The 21545-nt window shown below is 43.9% G+C and overlaps 1 protein-coding gene and 1 non-coding gene across 2 annotated transcripts in view; one reads left to right on the plus strand and one right to left on the minus strand.

Moving 5' to 3' along the window:
- OTOP1 (otopetrin 1) overlaps positions 1–20175 on the plus strand; it is a 31566-nt gene extending 11391 nt beyond the window's left edge. Inside the window, exons 2-6 of the mRNA XM_063107292.1 lie at positions 1957–2093; positions 7407–7465; positions 12339–12469; positions 15513–16441; positions 20005–20175. Coding sequence (XP_062963362.1) covers positions 1957–2093; positions 7407–7465; positions 12339–12469; positions 15513–16441; positions 20005–20175 — 1427 coding nt within the window. The remainder of the gene's footprint in view (positions 1–1956; positions 2094–7406; positions 7466–12338; positions 12470–15512; positions 16442–20004) is intronic.
- Positions 1009–1082, minus strand: TRNAV-GAC (transfer RNA valine (anticodon GAC)). Its single transcript has one exon. It is a non-coding gene; the product is annotated as a tRNA-Val (tRNA).
- Positions 20176–21545: the final 1370 nt, after the last annotated feature.

Raw genomic sequence — 21545 nt, forward strand, 5'->3', positions numbered from 1 at the left:
AAAATCTGAAATCTGAAATGTTTAACGAGCATTTCTTTAAGCGTCATGTTGGCACTCAGAAAGTTTTGGATTTTGGACTAGTTCAGTTTGGGATTTTTGGATTAGGGGTATTCAACCTGTATATCATTTGTAGACCCTGAGATATGCATGGGGCGGGTCCAGTGATGAACAGGACACAATACCTGCCTTCTAGTTTCAGCTTATCAGCCCAACAGTAGAATTTATTTTATTAATACTGTATGTTTTTTATTTTTAATTGTGGTAAAATATACATAACATAAAAGTAACTAATTTAAACATTTTAAAGTGTATAGTTCAGTCGTGTTAAGTATATTTATGTTGTTTGCAAACAATGTCTCACTTCATCTTGCAAAACTGAAACTCTGTCCCCATTAAACACTAATTGGCCATTTTTTCCCTCCCGCTACCCCTGGCAACCACTATTCTACTTTCTGTCTCTGATTTTGATGACTCTAGGGACCTCATATAAATGGAATCACACAGTATTGTCTTTTTGTGACTGGCTTATTTCACTTAGTATAATGTCCTCAAGGTTTATCCATGCTGTATCATGTGTCAGAATTTTCTTCCCTTTTTAGGCTGAATAATATTCAGTTGTATGTATTTACCACACCTTATTTGTCCATTCTTCTGTCAATGGACACCTGACTTGCTTTCACCTTTGGGCTATTGTGAATAATGCTGCTATGAATATGGGTGCACCAATATCCTTTTGTGTCTCTGCTTTCAGTTCTTTTGAATATATACCCAGAGTTACTGTGGAATTGCTGGATCATGCAGGAATAATATTTTCAATTTTTTTTTTGATCTCATCCTTTGGTAATGTATTTTTAATGTTTTGAAGAAACTCTGCACTGTTTTCCATAATGGCCACACCATTTTACATTCTCCCCAACAATGCACAAGAGTTCCAGTTTCTCTGTATCCTTTCCAACACTTGTTCTTTTCTGTTTTCTTTCTTTCTTTTTTGGGGGGGTGGGGGGTGGCTGGCCAATACAGGGATCCAAACCCTTGACCTTGGTGTTGTCAGCACCATGCTCTACCAACTGAGCTAACTGGCCAGCCCATTTTTTTTTTAAAGTAAATTAATTTTTTTATTTATATTTTTATTTTTTGGCAGCTGGCTGATATGGGGATCCAAACCCTGGGCCCTGGTGTTCTCAGCACCGCACTCTAACCAGCTAGCCATCCGGCCAGCCCCTTTCTTTTTGTCACAGTAGCCATCCTAATGGGTGTGAGGTGGTATCTCGTAGTTTTGATTTGTATTTCTCTAGTTATTAATAATGTTGAGCATCTTTTCGAGTACTTGTTGGCCATTTACATATTTTCTTTGAAGAAATGTTTATTCAAGTCCTTTGCCCATTTTTAATCAGGTTGTTTTTTGTGGTTGAACTGTAGAAGTTCTTTCTATATTGTGAGTATTAATAACTTATCAAATCTATAATTTGCAAATATTTTCTCCCATTTTGTGGGTTGTCTTTCTGTTGGTAGTGTCCTGTGATGCACAAAATGTTCTTGTCTTGATGTAATTCATTTGTCTATTTTTACTGTTGTTGCTTGTGCTTTTGGTGTCATAGCCAAGAAATCATCACCAAATCCAATGTCATGAAGATTTTCCACTGTTTTCTCCTAAGAGTTTTATGTCTTCAGCCTATATATTTAGGTCATTGATTCATTTTGAATTAATTTTTGTATATGGTATAGGGTGAGGGTGTAAGGTGAGGGTCCAACTTCATTCTTTTGCATGCAAATATTCAGTTTTCCCTATACCGTTTGTTGAATAGACCATCCTTTCATTACACAATGGTCTCGGCACCTTTGTCAAAATAATTTTACCATATGTGTGAGGGTTTATTATAATTTATTTTGAAATGGCATCAGTGCATATTAACACATATATGTGTGTGTTTCTTACCTCCTTTCCCCCCAATTTAGGTAGTATCACGTTATTTGCTGTCATTACCATCATCCTGGGATGCCTTAAAATTGGACACTTTATTGGATTTTCGGAATGTTTGCCAGCCACTGAAGGAGTTTTCCCTGTCACACACGCGGTACATACTCTGTTGCAGGTAAACCACTGATGTTTACTTATGCCGTCTTATTGTTGTGAAGTGTATCCCAGGGTGTAGGAAAACCTGCATCAAGGTATCTAGCAGGGGGCGCAGTGTGAGCGGCTGTGGACTGCCCAGCAAGTGCCAAGGGAACTTGAATACATCTCTGAGGCTCAGTTCTTCAGCTGCCTCCGCCGTAAAACAGGACTCGGTGTTTCCTTGGCCATCATTATAGGGATCCTCAGAGGCAGAACTCCCAGTGATGAAGAGTCAGGAAATTCTGCCAAGCCAGAGTCCACCAGAAAAGGCTTGGGGGGTTTTATTTTCTGGGCATATAACAGCTTTATTGAGATAGAACTCACATACCACACAATTCATCCATTTATAGTATATAACTCAAAGATTTAGTATATTCATAGAGTTGTGTGATCATCACCACAATCAATTTTAGGACATTTTTATCACCCCCAAAAGAAACCCTGTGCCATTACAGTCACTCCTGTAGGTCATTGAAACATTTTTTTCTTAGCCCACTTGTGGATGAAAGTCTTTTAGAAACGTGTGAGGGCGTTTGTCTCAGCATTGGTGAACTTGGTGTGGCTAAGAAGTGAGGATTTGGTAGATATAATTTAAATATAGAGCTTAGAGTCAGAGAAATCTCGTGGTTGAAAAGAATCTTTGATGGGCCGGCAGTATAGTGTCCCCCCTTGGCAGAAACCCCTGGTAATGGCCGTGAGAGTTAGGACCCCTGTTACACTAATAATAAAAGTAGTCATCAATATTTCTGTAGTGCTTTAGGGCATGCAAAGTACTTTTCATTTATCTCTCTGTGTAATCCTTCCACTGACTCCACTGAATGGGATGTTGGGCCATGACACCCTCATATTTTCTTTTTTCTTGTATTGTGTATATGCATGTATATACATACACACTACATATATATGAATTTTTCTACAAACGTTTTGATGTACTCTTGTACATATATTTTTAACTTTAAACAATATTCTGGTGTATTGTACATAGTTAAGTTGTACAATGTGATGTTCTGATGTACATATACACAATGAAATGACCACTACAGTCAAGCAAATTAACATATCTGTCATCTCACAGTCACCTTTTTTTTTTTTTTTGTGGTAAGAGGACCTGAAATCTACTCTCTTAGCAAATTTCCAGTATACAGTACAGTATTATTAACTGTAGTCCTCATGCTGTACATTACATCTCTAGACTTATTCACCTTACATATCTGTAACTTTATCCTCTTTGTTCCCATCTTCCCATTTCCTCCCCTGCCAGCCACGGTTCTGCTCTCTGTTTCTATTTATTTGTTTTTCCTTTATTTTATTTTAGATTACACGTATTAGAGAGATCATGCAGTATTTCTCTTTCTGTGCCTGGCTTATTTCACTTAGCACAATGTCCTCCAGGTTCATCCACGTTTTCATAAATGGCCAGGTCCACCCTCACTTTTTTCTAAGGAAGAAGTTGGAGCTTGGAGAAGGCTGTCGACTTGCTCAAAGTCATGGCTGAGACACAACTTTGCCTCCTCACGAGTCCCCCTGGAAGACCATGAACTTGCTCCCGTGGTACTGCCATTGCTCAAAATATTCTGGATTTCCAGTTTGAGAGTGCTCTTCAGAAACAATTTTCCACTTCCAGAAAGTCAGTGATGCCAGTTTAAAAACTCTGTCTTTTACCCAAAGTGATCTCCAGCTTGCACACCCTGTTGACTTACCAGGCAGCTCCAGATGACCTCAGAATGTTCCTCGAGATACACGCGTTCTCAGACAGTGAGGCTAGCTGAGAGGGTGTGCCGAACGTGCTCAGAAGCAGTTTAACTCAGGGGTAGAAGGGCGGAATAGGCTGGGAACTTATGGAAGATGAATTTGAAGGGGCTGTCTTGCATTTGAGAGTTGCTGTGGGCTGAATTGTGTCCCCTCCCAAATTCATATGTTGAAATCCTGATCCTCAGGACCTCAGAATATGACTGTATTTGTAGAGACTTGTTGGAGAGGAAATTCAGATTAAGTGAGGTCATCAGGATGGCCCCTAATCCAGTATGACTAGTGTCCTTATAAGAAGAAGAGATTAGGATGCAGACGCAAAGGGACGACCATGTGAAGACACAGGGAGAAGATGGCCATCTGCAAGCCAAGGAGAGAGGCTTCAGAAGGAACAACCCTGATGTCACCTTGATCATGGACTTCTGGCCTCCAGGACTGTGGGAAGATAAATATCTATTATTTAAGCTGCCCAGTCTGTGATACTTTGTTACGGCAAACCTAGCAGACTAATACAAGTGCTAACTGGCTATTTATTCCAGGGCATCCAAATCCCATGATAACAGTCTTATAGTGATACCAGTGACAATGTGGAAAGCCTTAGTGAGACGAGAAAGAACTTCATTCATTCATTGACTCGGTTCTTTTTTAAGTACCAGGCAAACAGTGTTGTCAGTACTGGAAACACAAGAGTGTATGCCATGGTCTGTGCCCTATGGAGGTGCCAGTCAGTTGGGAGACATTCACAAAAACAGGCGGTGACAACAACTGGGCTCAGTGCTTTGACCAAAATGGCCCAGAGCACAAAGGAAGGCATCTTGCTCCCTTGGGGTGAAGAGTGGTTTCTGCCAGGGACGTTTCTAAGAGCTGGCAATAAAAGATGGAAGAGCTCAGGGGTGGAGGTCTGAGGCCCTTGGAAGAGGACGTCTTTGGGACATGAGGTCTTTTCACATGATGGGGTAGGGGAGGATTGTGGGCTGCCGGGGGAGGTGAGGGGTAGTGGACGCAGGATGGAGTCATGGTGTGGTGTAGGGCTTGTAAGCTTGGATTTTGGTCAGACTGCCTGGCTCTGGCTCTAACCAGCAGTGTGACCTTAGGCAAATTACTTAATATCTCTGGGCCTCCTGGGTCTTATGTGTAAAGTGGAGACAATCGCAGACCTACTTCATAGCTTGTTCTGAGGATTGAAGGTGCTGGTGCCTGGAGAACTCTGCTCAGGACTAAGCATGCAGTGAGCATACACTGTCAGTTAGAAGCTTGGGCTTCATCTTGAGGGCGATGGGGAGCTATTGAAGGCTTTAGGCAGAGGAATGACCTGGACAAAAGTAAATTCTCAAAATATTACTCTGTTACTTGGTGGGTTGGAGATCTCTATCTTCCTAATTTAAGGCATTTTATCAGTCAGTCAATCATTCTAGGCCTATTGGACACTTACTATGTGCCTTTGCTACATTAGATGACCAGAGAATGGGGAAAATTATTTTAACACCGCCCCCCCCCAACCCAGCACTTCAGGTGCTGTTCTAAAACACAAAATATTTATTTAGTTAGTTAAAAATTGTGGTAAATACATATAAAATTTACCATCTAGCCATTGTAAATGTGCAGTTCAGAAAAGCACGTGCACATTGTTGTGTGATTATCTGCAACTTTTTCATCTTGCAAACCTGAAACTCTGTACCCATTACACACAACTCTCCATTTCTTCTCCCCCAGGCCATGGGAGCCACCATTCTATTTTCTGTCTCCATGAGTATGAATATTCTAGATGCTTCACGTAAATGAAGTCATGCGGTATTTGTCTTTTGGGGACTGGCTCATTTCGCTCAGCATAATGTTCTCTAGATGCACCCATGTGGTAGCATGTGTGGTAATTTCCTTCCTTTTTAAGGCTGAATAAAATTCCATTGTATGAATATACCACATTTTGTATAACATTAACTGAAAAAGTTGGAAAAGAGAATAAAAATGCATCTGTAAGCCCATCAACTGAAAGCAGCATTTTTTTAATTATTATTTTTTTCTGTATTCCCTCAATTCCTTGTACTTAAAGTGTAAGTTCTTGTCAGAGTTTTACATAGAGGGTGCAGAATTTTCTTTCTTTCTTTTCTTTTTTTTTTTTAAAGATGACTGGTAAGGGGCTCTTAACCCTTGACTTGGTGTTGTCAGCACCACATTCTCTCAAATGAGCCGCGGGCCAGCCTCTAGGATGCAGAATTTTCTATTCCAAGCTTTTCACATAAAAAATCTTAAACTTTCTTGTGCTGCTATGTAGTCTTTATAAAGAGCATGAATTAAATGGGTGTCTAATTTAGAATTCATTGGTAAGTACTAATTTACTTAACAGTTTCCCTGTTGTTGGGCTGAATGTCACTTTTGCCTGCTGTCAGGAGTTGCTACTGTCTGTTTTTTAAATTGTTGGATATTTTAAGAAAGTTATGCCCTGAAAGTGGTTTTCTGATCATGACAGTAAATACTAGGTAAAACAATGGAGAAAAAGGAATATGTGTAAGAGTATTTTATTTTATGCTGACTGTCTTTTTATAGCTCTTAATTGCAAAATGAAGATTAAATGATACAAACTCACGAAGTACCCAGAAGTGTTTGGGCATGTAGCAAGTGCTCAATAGGTGTTTGTCTCTAAAGTAAGGCCCAAAATATTTTAGAAGTTCAAATAATGCCTAGTACCTAGAAGTTGCCATCAATGTGAAGGAATGAGCAAGTTGACAGTGGAAAACACTTATTGAAAACATACAGGCTGCAGGCGCTGTTCTCAGCAATTGTCATGGATTACCTCATTTAATTGCTCACAGAGTTCTCCAGGTAAGTTCCCTTATTCTCTGTGTCTCCTCTCGTTGATGGGAATGCAGATGCAGAAAGGTTCCCTGACTTGCCCAAGGCCTCATGACCAGGCAAGGAGGGAGTCAGGATTTGCACACAGGTCTGTTACCAGCATCTATACTCTCAACCCCTTCCCTGTAATGCTGCTGGTGACTGCATGGCCAGGGGATTGGGTAGCATATGTAATAGAGTGTAATAGAGTGAAATGAAAGTCCAGCCTGTGTCAATTCTGTTCTTTATTTAAAGTACTCAACAGTTGGCTTCTGAACACCGCAGCAGAATAACACTGGTGCAGAGTAACACTGACAAAAAGTAACACTGGCACAGAGTATCAATAGATATTTTTTGGATGAAACTTGATATGTATGATATAAACAGGTGACGAGGTTTCATGATGGGCAGGTTGCCACACCTGTGCCCCTTCCCACAGCAGACATCCTCAATCAATCACAGCACCACTTCCTCCTGAACTGTGGGTCCTCACCTGACTTCTCACCACATACTCCTAAATTGCTGTCCCCACTGGGATATGGCACTGTCACCTGAGATGAAGATAGCCACTTGCCTGTCTAGGGGTAGGAGGACACTGACATCCTCAGCATTCTTTCTCATGTTTTCTGTAACTTTTATAGCTTCTCAAATTTGCAAATGCCATGATGTTTTCCCCAATGATGCATTTTTCTTTGCTTCCTTTATTTCCATCTAGGTATATTTTCTTTGGGGGCATGCAAAGGATATTATCCAGTCTTTCAAAACACTGGAAAGGTAAGAATTATGGGTATTTGCTTTACCTGTTGAATTTGTCATTCGTTTAGAACAAATGATACTCATCACCGCCGTCTTGCTTGGTTCATGAAAACTGAGACCAACCCTCTGCTCAGTCCTGAAAAGCAGGGCCCTCACGGGTGGCTGGGGGAGGAGGCCCTCCACCTCAAGCCCCTTCCTGGGGACAGCCCGGGAAATAGGATAGTGTGGATTTGAATTTTGACTCTGCCATCTTGGACACTTCCTCTTTATGACCCTCAGTTTTCTCATCTGTAAAATGGACATAGCCAGCCTCTGAGGACTGGATGAGGTGCTTGACATAAAGCACACAGATTGTGCCTGGCACATAGCAAACACTCAGAAGTGATGTGTCTATTGTCATCTTTGTCCACCTCTCTCTGGAGGTGATTGTGAGGATCAAAAGGAAGTAGGATAACTGGGTGAGTTACCTACATGCAATTATTATTACAAGGTAAGAAAGCTCTATGTGCACGCAGACCGACGAATCAAGGGATCTTTATTGGAAAGATCCCTTATCGTATAAACTCTCAATAAGGAACAGAAAACTCCCCTAGTACCATTTAAGATGACAACTGATATTTAAAAGATTGATTTATGTAGGACCACTGGATGGAACTATTTCAATGGACGATTGAAATAGAAATAGATTTCACCAACCTTATAATGCAAAAAGGATCAGCGCCAACAAGCATTTAAACGTCTTTTGAACTCCTGCTGTGTCTGGCACTGCTGGGGATGTGAAGTGACGAGGGGACCTGGGCTGTGTGAGTTGCATCCTGGAGCTGGCACGGGGCGGCCTGTGATATCCCCTGTGCAGCCCCAAGCGGTGGCCTTGGTGGTGGTCTTTAGCCCTGGGCTTGTTAATATGAGAAGCCCCTCCACCTGCTGGTTTTGTCCTAGTCACAGGCTTTATTTCATCTACTCCTCAAAATTCTTTAAAAATCATACTTTGTTTCCTGATAAAACTTACAAGGATACAACAGGACTTAAGAATCACCGTGATGCCACTGTTATGGACTGAATGCTTGTGTCCCCCCCCCAAATTCACATGTTGAAGCTCTCATCATCAATGTGATGGCATTTGGAGGTGAGGCCTTTGGGAAGTGTTTAGGTTTAGAGGTCATGAGGGTGGGGCCCTCGTAGTGAGATTAGTGCCTTTGTAAGAAAAGGAAAAGACACCAGAGATCTCTCTCCTGAAGAGAAGATCTTGGCTCTAAGTCCAAGATCAAAATAACAGCAAGGCTGGTGTCTGGGGAGGGCTCTCTTTTGGCTAGCAGATGGCCACCTCCTTGCTATGTCTTCACATGGTGGAGAGAGAGAGAGAGATCTCTCTCACTTCTTATAAAGATACTAGTTCTGCCACATTATGACCTCGTTTAACCTTAATTACCCCCTTAAAGGCCCAATCTCTAAATAGTTACATTGGAAATTAGGGTTTCAACATATGAATTTTAGGGAGGGGGTGTGTGGCAAGAACAAAATTCTCTCCATAACACCTGTTGTTAGACATTTAAAGAATCTGAAAGTTTTTGCTGTTGTTATGAATAGTATGGTGACAAACATCTTCGGTCAAAAATATTTTTGAACATCTCTGATTATTTTCTTGGGTTAAATCCCTGGAAGTAGAATTACTGGGATAAAGTTTGAGCTGTTCTCAGCAAGTGCATGTGGAGCAGCTGTCTGTACCCAGGAACTCCTGGCTGAATCATATTAACTCTCCTGTTCATAAAGCACCTTCTTTTACATGTGCTACTTATGGGGTCTTCTCTCACAATAGCTCTGTCAATTAGGGACAACAGACATGATCATGATCCCCATTTAGCAGATGAGGAAACTGAGGCTCTGAGAAATGAAGCAAATGTCCAGGGTCAGGAACCTTGCTTGTGCATAGCTTTGTGGGACCTGAGTGTTGATGGTGATTGAAGTGGCCAGCTGGGTTGGCCAGGTGAAGTCTTCCTCTTTGCTCAATCGCTTATTTAATCACAGCCACCTTTGGGCCCATTTTCCTCCAAGCAGAACAGTCTTTGGTCTTGTCTTCAAAGTCTGTGCTGTCCAGTGCAGCAGCCGCCAGCCACGTGTGCCTTCTGAGCTCTGAATTGTGCTAGTTCAGACTGCCATGTGTTGTGAGTGTAACATACACACCAGATTTCAGAACTAGAATGAAAAGCAGAATGTAAAATATCTCAATGGTAATTATTTTGGTATTAATTATATGTTGACATGATATTAGATATGCAGGGTTTAACAAGTACACATGTGGCTCCCATCCGTGTCCTGCATTATCTTTTCATGGGGCAGCACTGCTCTGGGACATGTACCTGGACATTTACCACTAGCAACTTTCATCTGAGGGAACTCAGTGGGACTGGGACCTCGTCCTGTCTTGGCCTTGCTTGTTGAGTGATTAGAGACAAGTCTGTCCCTGCTCTGGGCCTCTTTCTAAACTGGAGAGTGGTTTGAGCCAGATATGGATTTAGCTTCATTTATCTTGTTTCTAGGGCAAAGTGTTAAACATTTTTTAATGACTTACCACCTTTAGATTTTAGATTTATACTTGTCTAATGGAAGATTTGGCCATTCCAAATAGCATGGCAACCAAGGGATAGAGCTGAGCCAGGTTTGCACCCCCAGATAGGGCTGTCCCCTTAGTTTACCAGTCCCCACTACTCCCTAATGTCACCCCAGACCTACTTTTATTCATTGACATTTCCTGCTAGGCCCCAAAGGCTTCTGAACTTGCCACCCCTGGACTCACTGTTTTCTTTTGGTCTTTTGAGCCAATATTCTGCTATACCACACTTTCAGTACATGCAGGAAGTTTTCTCCTGAGCTCAGAATTCCCCTTGCTAGCTTGTGTCCTTTTCTTTTCGCAAAGTTGAGGTTTAGAGGAACAGCAGTTCTAAAAGCAGAGCTGGAAACATAAATGGAGATTGGAAATGGCTCATGAAAGCCTTCCGTTTATTGTAGTCTGGGGTTATCCAAGTATGAGAAAGGCAGCCTGGCATGGGGAAATGACTTCTGCCCTCAGTTTGTAGGACCTTTTCCAGATCAAGCCAACAGGAGCTGCCAGCTTGCAGGGAGCTCACATGGCAGAACAATTTGCAGCTGTGAGCAGCATTAGTGCTACCTCCTTAAGTTCATTAGGCCTGGGATTGGACAATGCCATCTGGATCAGGAAAAAGGGGAGAAGAAAGGAGAGCTGTGTGCATTATGAGTAAAAGAAAAGCCAGCCTGTCTGAGGCAAACAGTATTGTCTGCATTTGTCAAAAGGTCTATAGAGTGCTGCCCAGACGCCTTGGTGAAGGCTGGCCAGGATCTATAGCAACTGGGCAAGCGTGAGGGGCAAGCAGATGGGCAAACACCTGACTCAGACACCCCTGGGATTCTGTTTCCTTCTTCATTTGTGCCTGGACATTATGCAGCTCCAAAGGAAGCTAGGGTTCAAATGAGGATAGGTTTGTTTGCAGTGCTCGTGGGAGACCCAGAGGGATCAGCTGGAGTTAAAACTCAGAGGAGAGGCAGGATCAGGGTTGAAGACACAATTGCACCATTCTCCCTGTAGGCAGATCAAGGACAACTGGTCTCTTGGTTAGACAGGGAAGGAGCATGCTTCCTCTGAGCCTCTGCTGTCCAATTTAAGAGTGGTTAGTTACATGGAAAGTTTTAAGGAATGCCTCTCTCAAATCGCCAGTATCTGCTGCACCTGCTATCTGCAGGGCACATTGCCAAGTACCCCAGAAGCTCCTGGTGTTAATAAACCTTAAACCTGCAGGCATGGAAGACTTTGGAGAATTTGAAGTAGGCAGGGACCTTATAGGAACCACATTCCCCACTGACTTTTCATCCGTTACCCAGAGTCCAGTGTCCACCTTCCACTTGATCCCCCTTTCTATCATCTTTCTTATACAGTGTGGCATAGAGGCAAGGACAGGACTCTGGAGTCAGACCAGAACAGCTCTGCTGCTTACTGAGTCTTCAAACCTCAGTGCAGCTATTTTACTCTATGTGTGACCATGGGCTAATTCCTGAATCTATCTGAGGCTCCAGCAGCTCAACAATGTTGTCATAGGGCAGGCTCTTTCCAGGTTTTCACTCTGCCATCCTCAGTAGGTTGGGGTTGCCTCATGGTCACAAAATGGCTGCCACAACTCCAGCCTTCATGTCTACATTCTAGTCTGGAAAGAAAAGGGGGAAAGGGACTGTAAGCAAACTCTTCTCATTCTTATCTCTTTCATCAAGAAAGCAAAAGCTTTTCAGTAGTGCCTAATAGACTGCACCTCACATCTTACTGGCCAGAATGGCTATGTCTTGCTTCAGGGGAGTCTCTGGCTTGTTTCAGTGTCTTTAGAGGTAGGTGGGAAGGCAGAGAAGGGTGGATGATGATTGTTGGGTTGACCAACCAACAGACAGGGTGTACCCACCCTGCAGATTTCCTGTGTTGTTCTACCCTTTCCCATATTGTTCTATCCCATACTGTTCTATCCTCTCTTCTTTCCTCTGCAAAGAGTTTGGGGTATGAGGTTCTTTGCCTGCTTTTAGTAAATTTTCATCTCTGAAACTGTACTTCTAAGACACAGCTTCTTTGATGTCCTGTAGACAATGAGTTGAGTACTGGCAAGTTCAAGGTTAAGGCAGAATGCCAAGACACTCTGGTTTTGGAAGGTCCCATGGAACTGCCCCTCCCAGCCAGACAGGGGACCCACCCAGAGTCTGAGCTGCCAGGTGAAACCAGACTCATGGCTGAGAAGGAGGTGCGTGCGTGTGTGTGTGTGTGTGTGTGTGTAATGTCTGTCTCCATGGGGCTTGGAGCTTTCCCAGAGCTGCTCAGGAACTGAGTCCTTGTGTTTTTCAGGTTTGGGCTGATCCATTCAGTGTTCACCAACCTGCTTCTGTGGGCCAACAGTGTCCTGAATGAGTCAAAGCATCAACTTAATGAGCACAAGGAACGACTCATCACTCTGGGCTTTGTGAACATAACAATAGGTGAGTGGGGAGAGGTGCCCTTGTGCCATGATGGAACAGCTGGGAAACCTGCAGAGGCCAGAATGTTCAGAGATGGGGAGCAGATTCCAAAGAGCTGCAGGGTCCCCCGACTCAGAAGCAGCAGCAGTAATCCTCTGTTGTTGAAAACCTTACAAAACCTCCTATGTCTCTCATACTACCTCCACAAGTAAGCTGTGCTGAGTATAATTAAAGGTTTATTTCATGACTCAGGGACTTGGAAGACCCGAGTTGATTACCATTTCTCGTGGTGCAGTTTGCTATAGAAATAAGTGTCTTTGTTTTCAACTAAGAAAGATTGGTGGTTGTTTCTATTTGTGTTTTTAATTAAGCCTCTATTACCAGGTCTTTCTCCTAAAAGTATAGCTTTAAAAATCCAAAGAAGCCTAATAGTAGGTTGTGTTTAATTGGTTGTAGCTCATCTGAGGTTTTGCTTTTTTTTTTTTTTTTAAAAAAAAAGATGACCGGTAAGGGGATCTTAACCCTTGACTTGCTGTTGTCAGCACCACACTCAGCCAGTGAGCGAACTGGCCATCCGTATATGGGATCCGAACCCGGGGCCTTGGTGTTATCAGCACCGCACTCTCCCGAGTGAGCCACGGGCCGGCCCCATCTGAGGTTTTTCTGAAGTGTACTTGGCTTATAATTTTGGCTCATCTTTAGTCTCCCTTGCTCCTATTTGAGAACCTACAGCATGAATCTTTATATTTTCTTCTGCAATTCTTTAGCATATATGATATCTATGTTACGACATTCGGGTTGAGGGTTGGGGGAGAGGAGAGTGCAATGTGCCGGGAACTGTGTGTCTCGGGTCTGGTCTTGTTCCCATTGCCCGCTAGCTGTGTGACCTTTGGAAGCCAGTCAACCTCTCTGAGCCTCCCTTTTCTCATTTGTAAGGTGAGGGCTCCTGAACCGTGTACTTGCAAGGATCCCTTCAAGATTTAGTGTGCCACAGATCTATGCTAGCTGTGCAACCCCAGGACGGTCCTGGAGAGCAACTGTAAACCCGTTTCCTCACCAGTGGGGTGGGGATGACAAAACCCGGGCACAGGCTGTATTTCTTCACCACCCCGAACTAGCAGCCCACTCTCTGGGAGGGACCTTTGTTCTCTTTGGCCTCACTTCTCCCTTGGTTTCAATAACAGTAACAATACAGCAATGACAACATTAACAAAAGCAAATTTTATTAAGCGTTTGCCTGGCACTGTTCTAGGCACTTTCCATGGCTCGTTTGATTCTTGCTCCAGCACTCTGAGATAGGCAGTATTAACCTCATTATGTGGATAGAGCTGTCGAGCCACAGAGAAGTTAAATAAATAGCCCAAGGTCACACAGTGAATATGGCACTGAGCCAGGATTAGAATCCTAACAATTGGCTCCAAGGCCCTCTGTGAAAGATGAGATTAGATTAATTTACTAAAAAAGAACTCTGTCAGCTCTAACGTTCTGTCAGTCTGAGCCTTTCCTCCTGATTTCTTCCCCTTCTGCATAATATTGTGCTGAGTTGAGTGGTGGGAAAACTCCTGGTGAATTGAAAATTGCATAGTGTTCTTCAAAAGTGAGGGTAATGAATGTCATTATAAAGCTTTTCCATTTGATTTTATAAGTGGTATTACATATCATAAATTAAAACAATGACAGGTAAAGAAATCAATCCACAATAACACCTACCCAGACATGCAGTAAATGCTGTTAACATTTGGTTATTTCTTTGTAATGTGCTATTTATTTATTCATAGTTGATTTCATATTGCAAATATTAAATATATTAAAACTTAAAAAAAAAATATATATATATATATGGTGGCTGGCCAGTATGGGGATCCAAACCTTTGACGTTGGTGTTAGCACCACATGCTACTGAGTGAGCTAACAAGCCAGCCCTTATTCAACCTTTTTTTGACTGTGATCTACAATAAGAGATAGATTTGACATTGCAACCCAAACACACACTTCCCCATGTGTGTGCATGCATATGTCATGAAATAGTGCTTAATCCTCCTATATCAGAGACACTGTCACATGTCTATTGTATTTGGTTCCATTTTATTCTATCCTATTCTTTCCATTGCAAATCAATGATGTTAAAAAATATTAGTGCTTTCTACATTGTTGGACATTGAGGTGTTTCTCTCTCTCTCTCTCTCTCTCTCTCTCTCACACACACACACACACACACACACACACACACACACACACACACACACACACACACACACACACACACACACACACACACACAATTTTACCTAATGCTGTGATTACATCTTTTACTTGTCCCTTAGAGAGTAGATTGGAATTATGGATAAAAGACTACATCTACATCAGCTTTAAGGCTTAGTTACATATTCCATTATTTACTTACAGCAGTTTTCCTCCCTGTCACGAAACGTCCTCTGGGCTGCTTCTCAGCTGTCTTCCAGGAGGCGGTGCCGACCCGCACTCCGGCCATTGGTGTTTGAGAGTGTTTGTCTCCAGCCGCACTTGCCAGCACTGCAAGTCTAAGAGGGAAATCTTTGCTAATTAAAAGGGCATTTTCCCCACAAAGTATTTTTTTTAAATAATTTTTAAAATCACACCCATAAATTACATACACAGAGAAAATTTACAAAACACAAGAAAGCAAAATCTAGATGAAAATGAAAGCCACCTGTCATTTTCCACCCAGAGATGACCATTGCTAACATTTTAGTTTATGTCCTTCCGATTTTTTTCTCTGTCTGCTTGTCTGTCTGTACAATCTGCCTATCATCTACATATCGATATTTTACAAAAATGGCATCATAGTGTCTATCCTCTTTGGCAACCTGCCAAAAAATATGATGTATGTAATTAATGCTCTTCTGGGGATATTCATGGCTATCAATTTAGTCACGTTATTGAACATGACAATAAGACTTGAATAAAGCTTTTGATCGAGTGGGAAAACCCAAGCACGAACGTGCTGTGGAGACACTTCTCTGTGCTTTTCTCTTTCCCCTGCACCCGCTAACCGCCCTCCTATGTGCTCTGCTGCCTCCCTCAGTTTTGGACGACCACACCCCGCAGTGTAACTGCTCACCCCCGGTGCTCTGCTCTGCCATCTCCCAAGGCATCTACTACCTCTACCCCTTCAACATAGAGTACCAGATCCTGGCCTCCATGATGCTCTACGTCCTGTGGAAAAACATTGGGCGCCAGGTGGACAGCCACCAGCATCAGAAGATGCAGTTCAAGTTGAATGGGGCCATGGTGGGCGTGGGCCTGGGCCTGACCGTGCTGGCCGCCACAATCGGGGTGATGGTGGTATACCTGATTCGGATCGGACGCTCCAAAAACAAGAGCGAGTCAGCGCTCACCATGTTCTACCTGTATGCCATCACCCTGCTGATGCTCATGACAGTCGCGGGGCTCGTGGGAATCTGGATTTACAGGATTGACAAGAAGGTTCTGGACGAGTCCAAAAATCCAGCCCGCAAACTGGACGTGGACCTCTTGGTGAGCACGGCCTCAGGCTCCTGGCTTATCTCCTGGGGCTCGATCTTGGCTGTCCTCTGTGCTGAGAGCCACCCCCCATACACCTGGTACAACCTGCCTTACTCCATCCTGGTGATTGCTGAGAAATACATCCAGAACTTCTTCATCATTGAGTCTGTTCACCGAGAGCCAGAGAAGCTCTCCGAGGACATCCGAATGCTTCGGGTGGTCACGGTCTGCAATGGCCACCCCACATCTTTTGCTTCCTCTTGCCTCAAGAGCGGAGCTGTGCCCGGGGACATGGCGACCCAGGGCGAGGACATGCCACATGTAGTCAGTGGAAGGATGTGTTTGAGAGGAGGCTGTGGCCAAGAAGAGGAGGGGAGCATCTGGGAAGGGGCCCCGGGCCCAGCCTGCTGTCCCTGTTTCTGGCAGGGCAATGCCCGGAGAAGAGTCTTGAGGAATATTGCAGCCTTTTTGTTCCTCTGCAATATTTCGGTAATCTGCATCAAGTTGTTATTATTATTTTTAAATCAATTAATCTATGTTCCTTGCCTTTTTCAAATAGGAATGGAGGCAGTTGGTAATAAAAATACTTTAAGCACAAGGTTAGAAAATGAGGCTGGAAGGTAGACCTATATGTTACAAATCCACCTTCTGAGGACCTGCCATGGGCTGGACTGGGAAGTAAAGATCAGAGTTGAGAAGACTCTTTTCTCAAAAAGGTCACAGTGTAGTGGGGTAGGGAGACAAAGAAAAAGTGTAATATAATGTGTATGGTGGGTGCTGAGATAGGGGTATGTACAAGGTGGATTAGGAGCAGGCATCCAGGGAGGGACTTCAATGAGTAGGTGGTGCTTGAGGTGAGGCCCAGTGTCAATCAGGAGAGCTTTTGTCTGCAGATAATAGAAAACTTGGCCAGCAGTGTTTCAGTCTTAATGACATTTAATTATCTCACAAGAATTCCAGAGGTTGGCTGCTCAGGGTTGGCCCAGCAGCTGAACCACTTCGTTAAGCATCCAAGCACTGTTCGTCTTTCCACTCAACCATGCTTGGTGTGGCACTTGTTGCCACACAGTCATATGATGGCTGCAGCAGCGCCAGGCATCACATCTGGGCTTGAAACAGGAAAAAGTGGGGAAGGGCTGGTGTCAGGCAATGTCTCTCACATGGCCACCCCTACATGCAAGGGAGGCTGGGACTGTGAATGGTTTGTTTTCCAGGCTTCGTGATGGAAGGTGGCAAGGGAGATGAAGGTGTCCAGTCACTCCCAATATTGTCTGTGTCAACCACAAGGAACAATTTTAAGTTCACTAAGCGGTCAAGGCAGGGAAAAGCATTTTGGGCAGAGGGCACACAATGTGCAAATATGCAGAGGCAGAAGGCACCATGGCACATTTTGGGAGCATCTAGCTCCTAAATTCAAGCACTTAGCATGAATTTCATCCATGTTAAGCAGAGCAGCAGATTAGCAAACAGGAGAGAGGGTCCAATCAAACGGCTCTGGCTTGATCAGACCTGGCTGAGTTCCTCTTTTTATGCTGAGGGCAAGAGGGGACCCTCCTGCACCTGTGTTTTGGAATGATCCCCCTAGAAGCCATGTGCAAGAAGGATGGAGAAGAGGTAAAGCCAGAGGCAGGGAGAGCAGAACAGCAGCCCCTGCAGCAGCCAAGGTAGAAAGGACGGGAGCTTGAGCCGGGGCAATGCTGGTGCAGCTGGAGAGAAGAAAAAGGAGAAAAAAGCACTGCATGCTGTTGGGATATTTCCAGAGACACACAGAGAAAGGACGGCAGGGCTTGGTAAATAGGTGGGGAAGCAGCCTTTGGCACCCCCTGGGCCTCTGCAGTGATTGTGACTGTGGCTGGTGGCACCGCCCCAGTCTGCAGTGGTGGCTGTGCATCATTCTGGGTACAGTCAGCTCTGCTACCAGCCTCTGAATCATCACGTCTGCTCTATGTTACCCGTCAGCTCATAGGCTTTTGAGCCTCCTTCCCCTAATTTAGTTGGGGCTGGCCCAAGGGCTGCAGCTTTTGATATTACCCTAAAGCCACAAAATCTGGAGGGTCCGTCTGGAGCCGGGATGGCCATGTGTCTGCCGAGCGGATCCGACCCTTCGTTTGGCTCACCTGGGCCTCGGCCCCTCCAGATCAGCGGGCGGTTAGGAGGGGCTCTGAAGGTGGAAGAGCCCAGAAGAGCTGGCTCCAGGCAGACCTTCTTCTTTCTTCTAATAGACATTTATTGAGCACGTGCTGCGTGCCAGGAGTTATGTCAGGGGCAAGCAGTGAAGCAAGGAGTTACAGAGTACAACCAGAGGGACAAATATGAATAATTACGGGGGCTGCATTTTTGGGGTGAGATGTATGTTCCAAGGAGGGGTGTACTAGCTCAAATTCTTAATAAAGTCAGAGTTAATTCTAGAACTCCCCTCCAGCACATGCTTTTTGTACGTACTCCATGACAGTAACATATCTCTTTTCAGCTAGTTCTGAAAAGCCACTTACTCCCTGTTGCTTTTTTGGGTGGCCACCAGGTGGAACACTTGGCTTGCATTTTTGGACCAGTTTGAACAAAAATAGCACTGCCTGAAATACCAGATTCAAGTGGCAACTGATGGTTTGCTGGGACCCAGCCAGGTCCAGGGCCCAGTCCCAGGGGGGTGCACTGGTCTCTTATCCCTGTTTCTGCCAGTGCTGGCCTGGGAACAGCCCTGGTTCCCTGGGGATTGAACTAGAGGGTGGAGATCATTGCAAGGTCTTAAGAGGCCTGAGTTGACCTGGTGGGCAGCCCTTCAAAAGTCTGTGGCTGATCCCTTGTCATGCCAGAGGCACCATGCAGAGAGCAGGATGTGTTCTTCCCAAGCCTCAGGAGCAGGGACAGAGGCTCCCGCCACAGATGCTGATGTGCCTGTACACATGGAGTGGGCTCTGTTCCAGCCAAAGTGCAGACAGAAATGTCAGCTGAATTTCCAGGAGCCATGGCCCTACAGGCAACACAGGTAGTGGGGTTGTAGCACAGAAGCTCAGGGGGCTGTGGGACACTGGGGGGTGGGGAGAGCCTCTTCTGAGGCAGGGAGTGGATAGGGGTGACAGGGGACAGTCAGGGCAGAGCGACAGGCACGGGGAAGCCATGGCTGCAAAGCGGGGTGGGCCTGCTGGACATACTCAAGGGTCCTGGAGGAAACCCAGGTGGCTGGAAGATGGAACTCAGGGGGGAGTGTGCTGTGGGGGGCACCAGGGGACCTACAGAGCCTGGTGAGCCAGGACTCGACCCTAAATGCAGGAGAAAAGCATTGAAGCGTTTTATGCTGGGAATGACAGGATCTGATTCATTTATCTTATTTTATTTTTAATTGTAGTAAAAAAACCCATAACATAAAATTTCCATCTTCTGCATTTCTAAGTGTTATGATCCAGTATAAAGTCTACGTGGTTGTGCAACCATCACTGTCATCCATCTCCAGAACCTTGCTATCTTGCAAAGCTCCAACTCTGTTCCCATTAAACACTCACTCCCCAGTCTGCCTCCCACAGCCTGGCACCCACCACTCTACTTTCCAGCTCTATGAATTCGACTATTCTGGGTCCTTCATGTAAGTGGATTCACACAGTACTGGTCCTTTTGTGATGGGCTTATTTCACTGAGCACAGTGTCCTCAAGGTTGTTCATGTCGTAGTGTGTGGAGGGAGTGAGATGTCAAGCACGGAGTCCCCGGTTTGTGACTTGAGTTCCAGGGTAGATGGAGATGCTGTTTTTGGAGATGGGGGACTCTGGAGGAGGAGCAGGCTCGGGGGCAGTGGCAGAGGGAGGGTCAGTTTGAAAAACATTCATTCAGGACTGATTGCAGGTAGGTGTGGGTGGGAAGAGGGAAGGACGTGGTGGGATCAGTGGGGTTGATGGTTTCCATGGAGACGAGAATGTCTTGAGAGTCTCCTTGTCACTCGACAGGTGCGACCCAGTCTTGGCGAGTTCGGGTCAGCTCCGGGGTGCCTGGGATTTGAGCAGGGCCTCTGAGGTGGCTGGAGGCTGCCCACCATGACAGACAGTTTCCTCTTCTCTTGCAGCTTTGGATACCTCCCGCCTTTGGCTGCCGCCCTGAGTATGACAACGGATTGGAGGAAATTGTCTTTGGCTTTGAACCCTGGATAATTGTGGTCAACCTGGCAATGCCGTTTTCTATTTTCTACCGAATGCATGCAGCTGCTTCCCTCTTTGAGGTTTATTGTAAGATATAATCTGTGTCCACATAGACTGAGGAGAGAGCTGACAAGAGAGTTCATTAGAACCACCTGGAAATGGCCAGGTTGATCAAATATTGCCTGACAAACATGAGAAGGGCGGCTGTTTGTCTGCAGTGATTGTGTTTCCTGTGGGCTGGAACTGTCCATCACCTTTGATGATGTAAACAAGTTAGATCCAAATCCACTGGGTGGCTGAAATCTAAAATCAAATCCTAATTATTTTATCTCCTTCTAAATGAGACCATGTTTTAGAAGAATGTGATCCCAGGTTGGAAAAATAATTATGCAATTTGTTTTTCGTAAAAAGGCATTTTCTGTCTGTAATTTATCATGTGACTACATACAGCTTTTTTCTGACCATCTGCATAGTAATCACTCTTAAATTTTATCCTTCTCAGAGCTGACGAAGGCACAGACAATAACATTTAGTTTATATTGTAGTTTCTGGGTAAGTTTAATTTTTGAACAAAGTTACTTTTATGATCTGGATCGAAATATGTGCATAGATCCATAGAAATACATATTTCTTACCCGAAATTTTGGCACATTTTTATTTGTGATCATCCTGAAGTATTTTTAAAAGTAAATTTTACTGTTCTCACTGTCACTATAAATACATGTTTATTATAAAAATTTGAACATTTCAGAAGATTAGAGAAGAAAAACATCCCCTATATGCCACTGTTCAGTTAATTACTTTTTAACATCTTGGTGTGTTTCCTTTAGCTATGTTGATGCGTAGGATTTAGAATTCTCTTTATTGTTACTACTATATCTACCAGTGATGATGTGACATAGTCAATTTTGTACCCAATTATTTTTACCACTTAACAATATGGCATGAACTCTTCCCGCACACTGTTATAAACTCTTTATAAATATCATTTGAATGCTGTGTTAAAATGCTGTCTATGAAGTAAATGTACCATAATTAACTTCGTTTCCTATTGTTGGTTTCTATTGTAGGCGTCTAGGGAATGTTGACATTTGGGAGGCCTTTGTATATGATTTTCCATAGCTATTTTTAAATTACAATAAAATTAGTTTACTTACTGTAATAGTGATGTGAATGTCTTTTTACCTGAGTGCTTTTTTTTTTTTTTTTTGACAGCACAGGCAATCGTACATTAGGAAACACTGAGTTTATTTTACATGATTCAAATATGTTCATTTTAGAAAAAAACTACAAAATGGGCATATGTACTAAAAGCAAAGGAAAACGTCATCTATAATACTTTCCATTTAGAATATGTGTTCTCAACCTGGAGATCTTTGGCAACCTGGGACATTTGGCAATGTCTGCAGACAGTTTTTTTTTTTTTGCTTTTTCTTGACCGGTACTCAGCCAGTGAGTGCACCGGCCA

Source organism: Cynocephalus volans, chromosome 9, assembly GCF_027409185.1.
Source record: "Cynocephalus volans isolate mCynVol1 chromosome 9, mCynVol1.pri, whole genome shotgun sequence".
NCBI lineage: Eukaryota > Metazoa > Chordata > Mammalia > Dermoptera > Cynocephalidae > Cynocephalus > Cynocephalus volans.